General features: G+C 37.4%; 1 protein-coding gene across 1 annotated transcript; it reads right to left on the bottom strand.

Annotated features, from left to right (window-relative positions):
* Positions 1-195: 195 nt before the first annotated feature.
* LOC104647593 (zinc finger CCCH domain-containing protein 53-like) lies at positions 196-1,232 on the bottom strand. Its single transcript, XM_026030960.2, has 4 exons — positions 969-1,232; positions 693-872; positions 415-600; positions 196-325 (listed from the first exon to the last, which is right to left on the bottom strand). Exons 1-4 carry the CDS (start codon positions 1,061-1,063, stop codon positions 196-198), a joined length of 591 nt encoding a protein of 196 aa, XP_025886745.2. The 5' UTR covers positions 1,064-1,232.
* Positions 1,233-14,626: the final 13,394 nt, after the last annotated feature.

Here is a 14,626-nt window from a genome sequence, read left to right on the forward strand (position 1 = left end):
ACTGACAGAAAATTATTATTTCTGCGGCTTCTCATCACCTATCATTTTAATTCAGTACCCAAATCAAATCAATTGCAACTCACTTCAACATAATTATATATTAAACAAAAACCATGATATCCATAAGTTATATAATACATTCCAACGTTATCATGTATTCACAAAACAAATAATTCCCATCACAAAATTATAAAGTTAACAAAAAGATCCATAATTGAGTGCAAAACCATTATCTGTAACAAAACAAACACCAAATATCAATATGCTGTTGGTGTTGCTTCCTGCTGTTGGTGTTGCTTCCTGCTGTTGCTGTTGGTGTTGCTTCCTGCAATTTCAATCCCAACATCAAATTAATCAATTTAAAGAATATAAAATTCACAATAAGTAAGTAGTTGTGATAAAAAGGATTAATACCTAAACTTCTCTGGGACTTTGCCCTTCTCTTTGTAAGGCTTGACAAGCACCCTAGCATCACATACAAAATTAGGATTTCCTTTGGCAAGAATGGTCTTCACAGTCTCCGGATAAACAAATGTAACAAAACCAAACATCCTCTTTTGCGGATATGGAATCCTCACATCTTGAACAGGCCCATAAGTGCTAGAAAATCAAGAATAACAAGATTAAAGAAACCAAAACTTCAAAATGAGGGGAACAACTTTAATACATTGTTTTTTTCAAACCAATAATACCTGAAATAATTGGAAACATCCTCTTCTTTGAAAGTACTATCAGCTGGAAATGTCAAGTAAATTTGCCTTGAACGTGGATTTGTTATTCCAACTCCACCATTCAGTCCAAAATCCCCTCTTTCAAAACGACTTCTGCTCAATTTGTGCATGTCATCACCCATCATCAATGCAGCAGCTGCCCTGTAGAAATTTCACATCAAGAATTAGTCCAAAGTTCCAAAAAAAATTTAATACCATAAAAACAGTAAGAAGAAAAGAGGGGGGTGGCGTTCAAACCTTCGGCTTTCAGCAGACTGCAACTGTTGCTGCTGAAGAAAGTTCATGCATTTGTTAGCAGTCATGGGAGAGAGAGGAAAGTTAGAAGAAGCCATGAGCTGAGAAGCTGTGGCTAGTCTTTGCTGGTGAGCAGACTTAGATCTGAGAAGTTCTTGTCAATGTTCCATCATCTCAAACTTGTTTGGTGACCCAACTTCACCTTCACCAGGCCCAGCACCATGAAGGAACCTACAACTACTTCCGTTCTTGCAGCGTGACCTCCACCTGCTGAAGCACGACTGCTGGCGGCGGAGAGCTGGCGATGAGCGATGAGAGAGAGAGAGACGATACAGCGAGAGAGGGTCGACGAGAAAGAGAGACGATACAGAGAGAGGGTCGACGAGGTCAGTGAGAAAGAGAGAGAGGCGGTCGACGACAAATTAAGAGAGAGGAAAGAAAGAGAGCTATTTTAATTTTGGCTAGGTTTTTTGTTTTGTTTAAGAGACCTTATGAGGTCTCTATGTTTTTAAATATTCAATTAAATTAAATTATTATTTTTAATTTAACAAGTATAGACCTCATGAGGTCTCTACTTGTTAAATTAAAAATAATAATTTAATTTAATTGAATATTTAAAAAATTAGAAACCTCATGAGGTCTCTAATTTTATGAGAATTAGATTAAAAATTTAAAATTTTTAAATAAGTGAGGTAAAAAAAAATCATTAAATTGACCTCACGAGGTCTCTCCTACATTAAAAAAATAAATAAAAGATATTAATTTAAATAGCGACCTCATGAGGTCTCTTAATATTGACCTATTTTTGAGGTCTCCATTTCTAGGTCTCTTTTTGGCCTTTTTTTTAGTAGTGATAATGCAAACGTTGAACGTCGTTATCGCCATATTGTTGAGACAAGTATCGATCACCCTATTACACAATGCAAATCTCCTTCTTAAATTTTGGTCCTATGCCTTTGCTACCGCATCCTACTTGATTAATCTCTTTACCGACCAGAATTTAGAGAATCAGTCTCCCTATTTTGGACTAGCTATATGAGCTTCGGGTCTTTGGTTGTTTGTGTTACCCATGGTTAAGGCCTTATAACCAAAACAAATTGCAACCCTCTCTCCAGCACATGTTTGTCTCTTGGATGCTCACAAAATCAAAGTGCTTACCTTTGTTTTGATCCTAAGAAGTCTATATTATATGTCTCCACGCATAACGGCAGTCTCCTTCCTTCCGGTCACCCCTGTCAAGTTCATCTGACCTGGACCAGATATCGTTTGGACCACTGTGGCAGGAAAATATATCCCAAATTCGACCATATTAACATCGATATCTGTGCATTCAGAAATTCAAAGAAGGATTCCTTGTTACATTGCCTTGTATGTCAGAAGGATCGCTCTGTTACATTCTGTCATCTTGATTTCACAACGGATTACCGGAGGATTGTATTGCTATTGCTCTTAAACAAGGTCTTTTAGGTTTGTTTGATCTTCATAATTCGGGTCTGGTTCATAAGTGTTCCAGTGCTGGGAATATCTCTGTTAATTTCAAACAGACACCAAGTTCGAATGTCGAAATCAGATTGGGATTTGCAGCAACGATTTACGATTCAGAGTTGGAATCTCCTCTCTATGTTAGTCACGTAAAAGAAGAAATCCTGGTGGACTTTTGGTAATAAACAATTTGTTAGTTAATTTACGGTGTTGAAAGTCTGTTTAAGTCGATAATTTTACTTGTGATTTTTGAATTCCAACAAAATCCAGAACTAGGTGTTTAACATATAAGGATTTTCTTTACTGGACAAAAAACGGTGAATGGACAATCTAATTTATGGTTAAATAAAAGTCGAACAAAATTTTTCCAAATCTGATTCACAAGTTTTAGTTAAATGCCAATTAACACCTTTTATCTTCTTAAATTCGTCAAAATAAAAATAATTTGAAAATTTTCACACCAAAAATAATATTATTTTTTTCTATTTCCCTCTCAAAGTAGGAAAATAATTTAAAATTATTTTTTCTGTTTCCCTCTCAAAGTAGGAAAATAATTTAAAACCTAGAGTTTACTCTTATAAATTCAAGCTTAATTTCCTGCCTCTCTCTATCTCTCTGTGCGTAATACTTTTTTGGTGAATTGTATTGTTTCTTCAATGTCTGATCAAAAGATATTCCTTAGCCTTAAGAAGACCTTCTTTTACAATTTTTTTCCATCAAAAGAAGAAGAAGAAGCTTGCAAACGTAACAACACTCCATATGTAGTGACTCGAGAACTAATTGAGATTAGGGATATGTACCCTCCTCCCAAAATCGATCTACAAAACCCATGGCAGATCAAGATAAAGATTACCAGTTATGAGGTTGAGGCAGGAGCCCTCTTGATTCCATATATCGAGACGTTTGAGTACATTATTCGGTACTGGACATTGGACCTCGCCAAAATTTTGGTGAACGGGTGCGGGGTGTATGTTCAAGTGTGGGATGTAACGGAGGATAATGCTCCTAACAAGTATGAAGGTGAACGTGTTTACTTATGGAAGCTGTGCAACGATGACTGTGCTCTTTCGTGCATTGAATTGTTCAACAATAACAGATTGGGGGTCGGTGATGAAATTGGGCTGTTTTGGGACCCGAGATGTTCAAATTTTATGTTCAAATTACTTTCTCGTAGAATTTAGGACCAAAAACAACATACCATAGTCTTTTATGTTAGTATTACTCTTTCATTAGTTGAAGATTTGATTATGAAATTGGAATATTAATTATGATTCTTAATTTAGTCTGTGTGATCCCCTTCCTGTACTTATATTACTATAGTGCGAACGATGTAGTTCCGTGAGCATCAAATTGTTTAGACATGAAAATCTATCATACTTTCACCTTATTTTGATGTATTAATTTAAATGAATGAATATCCCAGAAAACTGTTTGGGATTTCCATAACATTAATAATTCCTCAAGTATGAGCAAAGATTCCTCTGCGTCTTCCATATACTGTCTCAATATCTCTAACTCTGTGTACACATTTATTCAGAAAGTGTAGAGTTTCAAAGTTTGGTTGATTTCTCCTTAAGTTACAAACAGGAAATGGATACCTCTAAACACGTGCCAAAAGAATGAACAATTTTTTCCCAACTTTTGACATTTTTTCAAGAGTCGAGGAGTGACATGATTACTGTTACTATAATTATTTCATATTACCAAAATTCTTTCATTGTAGCTGGTTGTCGAACAATACAGAAATAGGTGCAGGGTTGTGAGAATAGTTCTGCTGATATCATCGTCTTGATTCGGCTGATCTGATCATTTTCGTTGTACTTGAATTTTAGTAACCAAGTGTGTGTATGCTCTACTTGCCAACAAAAAAGAAAGAAAGAAATTGAAACAGACATATAAAGTCGTATGTCAACCGGCCAAAGTAATTTTGGTACTGAATGCCGAAATGATGAACAACTTACTTACTATTAAATACTCTGTAAGGCAAAGTAGTTTTTGCAAGCCTTTGGCATGCCAACTATGGAAATGACATCAACCTCAGCAGGTCCATTGGTGAGCTTCCTAATTATCCATTCGGTCTCCCCCTCACATGCACCAAACTATAACACAAGACTTTTGAGTACATTCTTCCATACTCAAAGTTGTACATGGACAAAGGTTTGGTGAACGAGTCTGTGACAGTGTTTGGGATGTATGTAACGCAGGAGAATGACCCTAAGAAGTATGAAAGTCCAACTCATGCAAGTGCTAGCCTTAGGAAGCTGCATAATGATCGCGGATTGGGTGTTGCCAATGAAATTGGGATCCTAGGTTTTAAACGCTCGATGATCAAGAAGTCGAAATTCAAAACAGGGGTATCTAACATTTCACACCTTTTGCTTCAAGTGTCTTAGCTGACATTTGTAGGAAAGATGACAGATAACAAATAAAGGATTTAGCGACGATAATATAATTGTTGATATATTATATTTAGCGGCAATAACAAATTTAAGTTTTATAACCAACACTCTTTATTAATGTCTCTTAAGGTTGTAGTGATTCTGGATACAATGACATTAACTTAATTATCACTTAATATTTTTATGACAATAATTTGCCGCGGAATTAAGAGTTGTTATTAAATATATTTTTTGTTGCAGGCTAAATAAATTGAAATGAATATGTATTTTAAAAATAATTTCAAAAATAATTTATACTTCAAATTAAACATGAGATGAGTGACGATAAAAGCCAAGACGTGTACTTAAGTTAGATGTTTCTAGTCTGCAGGATTTTAGAATTCCAAAATTAAACTCTGAGTTCAACAATTTTATCCAGCCTCTACCATGTTTGAAATTGTATCTCTAAAGAAATTTCTTGTTTATAAAATGTAGAAAATCAACGAAATTTATTAAAAACTATTTTGTATGAATCCAATCAAGGAAAAATAATGAGGGAGTGCAAATTGTAAAAAAGCTAGGAGTTTCGACTCAAAAGAAAATGTCAATTTTTTAAAACAGAAAGAAAAAAATAATAACCATTAGCTTTTCACTCTTATGAGATTTTATGATACGTTGAAAAAGCTAATTTAAGGTGTTCAAGATAAAAAAAAATAAATCAGATAATAAAAGAGGTAACGTGAAATGTAATAGTCCACTGAGAAATATAGTTTTAAGTTGGATGACATGATCAAATATATCAAAAAAATATGATGAATGATCAGTGCCGTAGTCACAAATGGGTGCACTAAAATTTTAAAATCGAACTATGTAACATTAACAATTAAATGTATTTAATGAAAAAATATACTAAATTTTTAAAAATTATATCACGTAAGATTTAGCTTGAATTTTCAAGTTTATTTAATAGAAAGTGAACGAAAAAGAAAAAAGAGAATGAGAAAATTCAGTTTATGATGAAATCACTTGTATATTCTATATAGAGTCTTTTTCACTTTTAATAGCGGTATAGGAAAAAAAATAGAATTTTCTTATTAAATTTAAATTAAATAATTACTTTTAAATTTTATTGAAAAAATGATTAAAATTTACTATTTACTTGTTTTTGATTATATTTTAAAGTTGTAGGTCTCTAATTTGAAATTATTCTAATAGGTGCGCGTGTGCGCATTTTGCAATGCATGGGCCCAAGAAACCGCTAGGATAGGAGACTTTGTTTAAGGGTGTCCAAAATGTGTTGAGGCAGATCAAGATAAAGATCACCAGTTATGAGGTTGAGGCAGGAGCCCTCTTGATTCCATATATCGAGACATTTGAGTACATTATTCGATATTGGACACTGGACATGGCAAAAGTTCTGGTGAACGGGTGCGGTGTGTATGTACAAGTGTGGGATGTAACGGAGGATAATGCTCCTAACAAGTATGAAGGTGAGCATGTTTACTTATGGAAGCTGTGCAACGATGACTATGCTCTTTCGTGCATTGAATTTTTCAACAATAACAGATTGGGGGTCGGTGATGAAATTGGGTTGTTTTGGGATCCGAGATGTTCAAATTTTATGTTCAAATTACTTTATAATAAAAAAAATGCGGCTGATTCATTTGTAGAAATTGGGATATTATGTTCAAATTCTGTAAACGATTCAAGAAATAGGATCATAGCTTTGTAAAATAGAGTACGAATATCTGGCTACGATGATCTACTTGTTTTTCCAAGTTTTATGTTAAAATTCTGTAAATGATTCAAGAATTATCTTTGTTAATGTGTACTTGTATTTGCAAGAAAAGATTGGCTGACATTTCTGTTATTCGATGAGATGTTAGTGCTTCAATGTATGGTTATACAGTTAGTGCCTGAATAGCTAAGAATTGAATGTCTTGCTGTAAAACATGTTGTATAATCGTTCTTGAAAAGGTCTTACAACATGTTCTTCTGTAACTGAAGATTAGTCACTGGTGGAAGATTACCGGCCAGTTCCTTAATCATAAAGTTGATGAATACCTCCCTCGTCAGTGATCCAACACATCATCTCTATTATGATAAAAAAAAAAAAAAAAGCCTGTCAAATATACAGGATCCTTGAGCTGTTTGATCACAGTTTCGAATGTCTTGTGAAAATGTGATCACAGTTTCGAATTATGATTAAAAAATCATAATTCTGAAAAAAAAATTGAATCAATTTTTTTATTAAATAAATTGATGACGTGGTCGAATTATAATTGGTCACGTCATCAATTTTTTCAGTAAAAAAAATCAAAATTCTGAATAAAAATTGATTTTTTTTTAGATTAAAAAAATTGATGACGTGGCCGAATTATAATTGACCACGTGTCAAAAATGGTTTTGCAAAATCATAGTTAAAAAATAATGACATGAATGAGTTTTTTTTTTGCATAAATGAGTTTTTTCTGAAAGTTTAGTGACATATTTGAGGTTTTCCCATAAATTAATTGTGCACCAAAGTGAATAGTATATACTTTGTTGCTTGCCATTTTGGTCTATAAATAGGCTTAAGTTGAGAAATGAGTTTCCAGAAGAAAAAGATAGATATATGATTTCCCGCTAAAATTGTCTCCCAAATTTTCAATTTCTTGATCACCAAATGGATCATCCCATTTGGAGGAAGAAGAAAATCTTTTTAAATCCCATGACATCGAATTCGAAAGTAGTAGAGATAGTAGAGATAGGCTCTCCCATCAATTTCGATCAGAAAAACCCATGGAAGATCACGAAAAGCATTACCCCTGAAGTTCTCCATCAAGGACATCTGGTGATTTCACATTTGGAGACGTTCGACTACATTCTTCCATACTGGAACATGCACAATGCCAAATGACTAGTGAACGGGGCTGTGTATACGGGTTATGGTATGTGGGATCTAACGAAGGAAAATGCAGGTTTTATTTTTTGGAACCTGCCTAATCATAATGACTATTCTCTATGGATCCTGGGGTTGTTCGATGTTTACGATTTGGGATTTGGTGATGAAATTGGGCTCTACTGGGATCCAAGATTTCAATCGTTTATGTTCAAAGTACTTTGTAAGGTTTCTTGGGAGAAGATATTCAATTACCAAGTTAACAACACGACACCAGTACCGGTAGTGACTCGAGAGCTATTAGAGTCAGGCCCTGCCTGTACATATTGTTCGAATAATATAAGGCACATGACTAAAAAGATTACCAGCCAAGATCTCACTTTTGGAGAGCTGCAGATTTCATTTTCCAAGACGTTTGATTACATTCTTCCATACTGGAAGTTGGCGCTGGCAAAAAGTTTGGTGAACGGGAGCACGGTGTGTGTTGGCTTGTGGGATGTCATGGAAGAGAACGAATGGCCTAATAGGTATGAAGATGGAAGTTTTACTTTTAGGAAGTTGTATAGTGATGACTACTCTCTTTCATGCATGACATTGATCAATGATCGCGGAATGGGTGCTGGTGATGAAATTTGGCTATGTTGGAATCCTATTATTTCGAAGTTCATATTCAAATTAATTTCAAAGGTTTGTAAGAAGAAGACATTTGAGGTACTGACTAATAGAGACGGGCCGTGTCATGATATTTGATTCGAGTTTAAGGCACATCACCGCTCAAAATATTGTTCAAGGTCAACTGGAGATTTCATCTTTTGAGACGTTTGGAAATTGAACAAGGCCAAAAGTTTGGTGAACGGGTATGGTGGAGCATGTTTGTGTGTTGAATATAATGGGGACGAATTACCGTAAGAAGTATGAAGGTGAAACTATTAGTCTTAGGAAGCTTCCTAATAATGTCTATTCTCTAACGATTGTGGAATTGTTCAATCACATAAACATTCACCTCTTCTGTTTTTTCTTTTACTTGCAAGTGTATGCGCTAGCATTATTCATTGTACTTCATCTAACAGAATATGCACAGTAACATCAAAGAGACGGTGAGTGCACTAATCTGTTTAGCTCATAACAGACACAACTAGCTAACCACTTGATTAATATCAACTAATTAACTGCAAACAAAAGGGAACTGTTGTGCCGTGCAAGTATATATATACCTGCATTTGGCGTAAATGACTGATGTAAGTAAAAACTCTTCTCCTGGCAGTCGAAATTCTTATTTGCACGATATATGACATTACCATGGAATGCTCTTCTTGAGCCATTCATGCTAGTTCAGCCAACACATTCTCGAGGGGAACTCTCAGTTAAGAATAAGCAATCGCAAAGATTTTGAGATCGAGAAGATTGCCAGATAAGTAGCTAGGACTCGAGAGCTAATTGAGATAGGGGACATATATGCTCCCCCAAAAGTCAATTCGGAAAACCCATGGCAGATGAAGATAAGGATTACCAGTTATGAGGTTGAGGCAGGAGCCCTCTTGATTCCATATATCGAGACATTTGAGTATTGTTGAATGCCTTGAATCGGACCCATTACAAACAGAAAGGACGGGGGTCTCGCTGTTGTTGTATTGGGCCCTTAATTTTCTGTCAATTCTGTATGTTGGGCCCAAGCCTGTTAGGGCGTAGCTTAGCACTATATATATATAGACGCTATGGCAAACCCTATTTTGTAATTCCGTTTTTGCCTCTCCATAATAAAACTGCTCCCTCTCTTCCCGTGGACGTAGCCAATTTATTGGTGAACCACGTAAATCTGTTGTCTTGTTTTTCGCATTTATATATTTTCTCGTATTATCTCAAATTTCGCACAACAAATTGGTATCAGAGCCTCTCGGTTAATCGGTGTTCTTGGAGAATTCGAGATGTCTGCTTTGAACGTGAAAATCGATAAATTCACAGGGAGGAACAGTTTCAGTTTATGGCAGATCAAGATGCGGGCTTTGTTGAAACAGCAAGGCTTCTGGGCGCCGTTGTCGAAAGACAAGAACGCCGTCGTTACTCCTGAGATGGCGATTCTGGAGGAAAAGGCGCACTCGACGATCATGCTGTGTCTCGCGGATGACGTCATCACGGAGGTCTCAGATGAAGAGACTGCTGCTGGTCTGTGGTTGAAGCTGGAGAGTTTGTACATGACAAAATCTCTAACCAACAAGCTGCTTCTGAAACAACGTCTATTCGGTTTACGAATGGCTGAAGGTACACAACTCAGGGAACATTTAGAGCAATTAAATACTTTGTTATTAGAATTGCGTAATATCGATGTGAAGATCGAGGATGAAGATGCTGCCCTGATTCTGTTAGTATCTCTCCCAATGTCATTTGAGAATTTTGTTCAATCGTTCATTGTTGGGAAAGATACTGTGTCGCTGGAAGAAGTCAGATCAGCCCTTCATAGCAGGGAATTACGGCATAAGGCTAACGGCACAAATACGGACATACAGCCTTCCGGGCTGTTCACCAGTAGCGGAAAGGGAAGGAAAAACAGCGGAAAGAAAAATAAGCCGATGTCGAAGGGTGCAAAGCCGGATGATGTTTGTAATTACTGCAAGGAGAAGGGACATTGGAAATTTGATTGTCCGAAGAAGAAGAAGCAATCGGAAAAACAATCAGTTTCTGCTACTGTTGCTGAAGAATACACCAATTCTGAAGAAGACATTGCCCTAGTTGCGGATGAGCACACTCATTATTCAGATGTGTGGGTTCTCGATTCTGGGGCATCCTATCACATCTGTCCTAGGAGAGAGTGGTTCACGACTTATGAGCAGGTAGACGGAGGCAGCATCTCGATGGCCAACAGTTCTGTCTGCAAGGTGGTTGGGACAGGCTCGATCAAGATAAGGACACATGACGGTAGCTTCTGCACATTGAACGAGGTCAGGCACGTTCCATTGATGACGAAAAATCTGATATCTCTCAGTCTTTTGGACAGCAAGGGATTCAGCTGGTCGGGAAAAGATGGAGTCTTACGGGTCTGGAAGGGTTCAAGTCTGATTCTGAAAGGTGTCATGCGTGGTACTTTGTATTTTCTACAAGGTTCCACGGTTACAGGTTCAGCCCATGTTACATCGTCAGAAGTTCACCAGGAGGATATGACTAAGTTATGGCACATGAGACTTGGTCATATGGGTGAAAGAGGGATGCAAATTCTGTCAAAGGAGGATCTTCTTGCTGGTCATAAGGTTAAGAGCCTAGAGTTTTGTGAACATTGTGTCTTTGGAAAACTACATCGCAACAAGTTTCCAAAGGCCATTCACAGAACAAAAGGCACACTTGATTATATCTATTCTGATTGCTGGGGTCCATGCCGTGTTGAGTCTTTGGGAGGCTGCAGATTTTTTGTGTCCATTATTGATGACTACTCAAGGATGACTTGGGTGTACATGATAAAGCATAAAAGTGAAGCTTTCCAGAAGTTCAAGGAGTGGAAAATTTTGAAGGAAAATCAAACAGGGAAGAAGATCAAGAGATTGCGAACTGATAATGGGCTGGAATTCTGCTGGTCTGAATTTGATCAATTCTGTAAGGATGAAGGGATTGCTCGACATCGTACAGTCAAAAATACACCACAGCAAAACGGTGTAGCTGAGCGGATGAATCAAACACTTCTGGAGAGAGCAAGGTGCATGCTCTCTAATGCTGGGCTAGATAGAAGATTCTGGGCAGAAGCGGTTAGTACAGCTTGCTACTTGGTTAACCGCGGACCACATACAGGCATACAGTGCAAGACACCTATGGAGATGTGGTCAGGAAAAACTGCTGATTATTCAAATCTAAAAGCTTTTGGTTGTACGGCTTACTATCACGTCAGTGAAGGTAAGTTAGAACCAAGAGCTAAAAAGGAAGTATTTGTGGGCTACGGAGATGGAGTGAAAGGTTTCAGAATCTGGTCTCCAGCAGAAAAGAGGGTTATTATGAGCAAGAACGTTGTCTTTGATGAAAGTTCTCTGCTTAGAACCATTGTGAAGCCTACAACTACGTCAGAAACTGGGAGTCTTGATAAACAGGTGGAGTTTCAAGTCATTCAGAACGAGAGTGATTTGAAAGAACTTGAAGAGGAGGATCAAAAGCCACAGACAGAAACTGATATTTCAGAATCTATGCCATCAGATATCCATCAGAGTATAGCTCAAGATCGGCCAAGGAGGGTTAGAGTTCGGCCACCTACGAGGTATGGTTTTGAGGACATGGTGGGTTATGCACTGCAGGTTGCTGAAGAGGTAGATACATCTGAGCCGTCTACTTACAAAGAAGCCATTTTAAGTCCTGATTCTGAAAAATGGTTTGCTGCTATGGGAGATGAGATGGAGTCCCTACAAAAGAATCAGACATGGGATTTAGTCATACAGCCTTCGGGGAGAAAGATTATTACTTGCAAATGGGTTTTCAAGAAGAAGGAAGGGATATCACCAGCAGAAGGAGTCAAGTATAAAGCCAGGGTTGTTGCCAGAGGTTTCAACCAAAGAGAGGGAGTGGACTACAATGAGATCTTCTCACCAGTGGTCAGACATACTTCCATCCGAGTGTTACTAGCGATAGTTACACATCAGAATCTGGAGCTTGAACAACTTGATGTGAAGACAACGTTTCTACATGGAGAGTTGGAGGAAGAGATATACATGACTCAGCCGGATGGTTTCCAAGTTCCAGGGAAGGAAAATCACGTCTGCAAGTTGAAGAAGTCCTTATATGGACTTAAGCAGTCTCCAAGGCAGTGGTACAAAAGGTTTGACAGCTATATGGTGAAGTTGGGCTATACTCGGAGCTCATATGATTGTTGTGTCTACTACAATAGGCTCAAGGATGATTCATTCATCTATCTGGTGCTTTACGTAGATGATATGCTGATAGTTGCAAAGAAGAAGTATGACATTCAGAAGCTGAAGGGTTTACTTAGTGCTGAGTTTGAGATGAAGGATCTGGGAGCCGCTCGGAAGATTCTAGGGATGGAGATCATTAGAGACAGAGAGAGAAGGAAACTTTTCTTGTCACAGAGAAGCTACATTCAAAAGGTCTTGGCGAGGTTTGGCATGTCTTCATCTAAGCCTATTGATACCCCCAGTGCTGCCAATATCCATCTCACTGCCATGTTCGCTCCACAGTCAGAAGAAGAGAAGGAGTATATGTCACGAGTCCCTTATGCCAGTGCCGTAGGAAGTTTGATGTATGCTATGGTCTGTACAAGGCCAGATTTAGCACATGCAGTCAGTGTAGTGAGCAGATTCATGGGACAACTAGGGAAAGAACATTGGCAGGCTGTGAAGAGAATTTTTCGGTACCTTAGAGGTACATCTGACGTTGGTCTCATTTATGGAGGTGATACTCAGTGCTTGGTTACTGGCTATTCTGATTCTGACTATGCTGGAGATGTTGACACAAGAAGATCGATGATTGGCTATGTGTTTACCCTTGGAGGATCTGTCGTCAGTTGGAAGGCAACTTTGCAACCTACAGTGACTTTGTCTACTACGGAAGCGGAGTACATGGCCTTGACAGAGGCTGCAAAAGAAGGGATTTGGTTGAAAGGGCTGGTTAGTGATCTTGGTCTACATCATGATCAGGCTACGGTGTATTGTGACAGTTTGAGCACAATTTGTCTAGCCAAGGATCAAGTCCATCATGAGAGAACCAAGCATATTGACGTAAGGTATCATTTTCTAAGAAGTGAGAAGAGAATCAAGGTGAAGAAAGTAGGAACTGCTGATAATCCTGCTGATATGTTCACAAAGCCGGTTCCACAGAGCAAGTTTCAACACTGTTTGGACCTGCTCAACATTAGAAGCTGTTAATTGCCCTGCGGGGCAACTCTGAGGAAGAGGGGGAGGCTTGGCACTATCATAGTGCGTCTGAAGAATCTGTTCGGAGAATTCAAGTCAAGGTGGAGATTTGTTGAATGCCTTGAATCGGACCCGTTACAAACAGAAAGGACGGGGGTCTCGCTGTTGTTGTATTGGGCCCTTAATTTTCTGTCAATTCTGTATGTTGGGCCCAAGCCTGTTAGGGCGTAGCTTAGCACTATATATATATAGACGCTATGGCAAACCCTATTTTGTAATTCCGTTTTTGCCTCTCCATAATAAAACTGCTCCCTCTCTTCCCGTGGACGTAGCCAATTTATTGGTGAACCACGTAAATCTGTTGTCTTGTTTTTCGCGTTTATATATTTTCTCGTATTATCTCAAATTTCGCACAACAAGTATATTCTTCGATACTGGACATTGGACCTCGCTAAAATTTTGGTGAATGGGTGCGGTGTGTGTTCAAGTATGGAATGTAACAACGGATAATGCTCCTAATAAGTATGAAGGTGAGCGTGTTTACTTATGGAAGTTGTGCAACGATGACTATGCTCTTTCGTGCATTGAATTGTTCAACAATAACAAATTGGGTGTCGGTGATGAAATTGGGCTGTTTTTCAATCTGAGATCTTTAAATTTTATGTTCAAATTACTTTCTCAGGTCAAACGTTCTACAATTCAGAAAATACTTGTTTATAAAGTGTAGAAAATTAATGAAATATATTAAAGACTATTTTGTATGTTTCCAATCAAGGAAAATAATGAGGAGTGAAAAGTGTAAGATAGGGATTTATATAAACTAAAATTTTAATGAATTTAAAGTTATAAGTATTAGAAATTTATATATGTTTTGTACGTTTTCAGAAAGAAAAATATTTTTATAAGTTTTTCAACTTTGTTAGAGTCGTCACTTGATTTTTAAAGAAAAAATCAAGAAAACTTGATTTTTAAAATTTTGGTTAATAATTAAAATTTCATGCCACTAAATTTTAATGAAAAAATAATTAAATAGGTTGAGTGACTTTCTGTGTAAATAAGTCATAGTTGAGTGACTTTTGAGTT

Source organism: Solanum lycopersicum, chromosome 5 (genome assembly GCF_036512215.1).
Source record: "Solanum lycopersicum chromosome 5, SLM_r2.1".
Classification (NCBI taxonomy): domain Eukaryota; kingdom Viridiplantae; phylum Streptophyta; class Magnoliopsida; order Solanales; family Solanaceae; genus Solanum; species Solanum lycopersicum.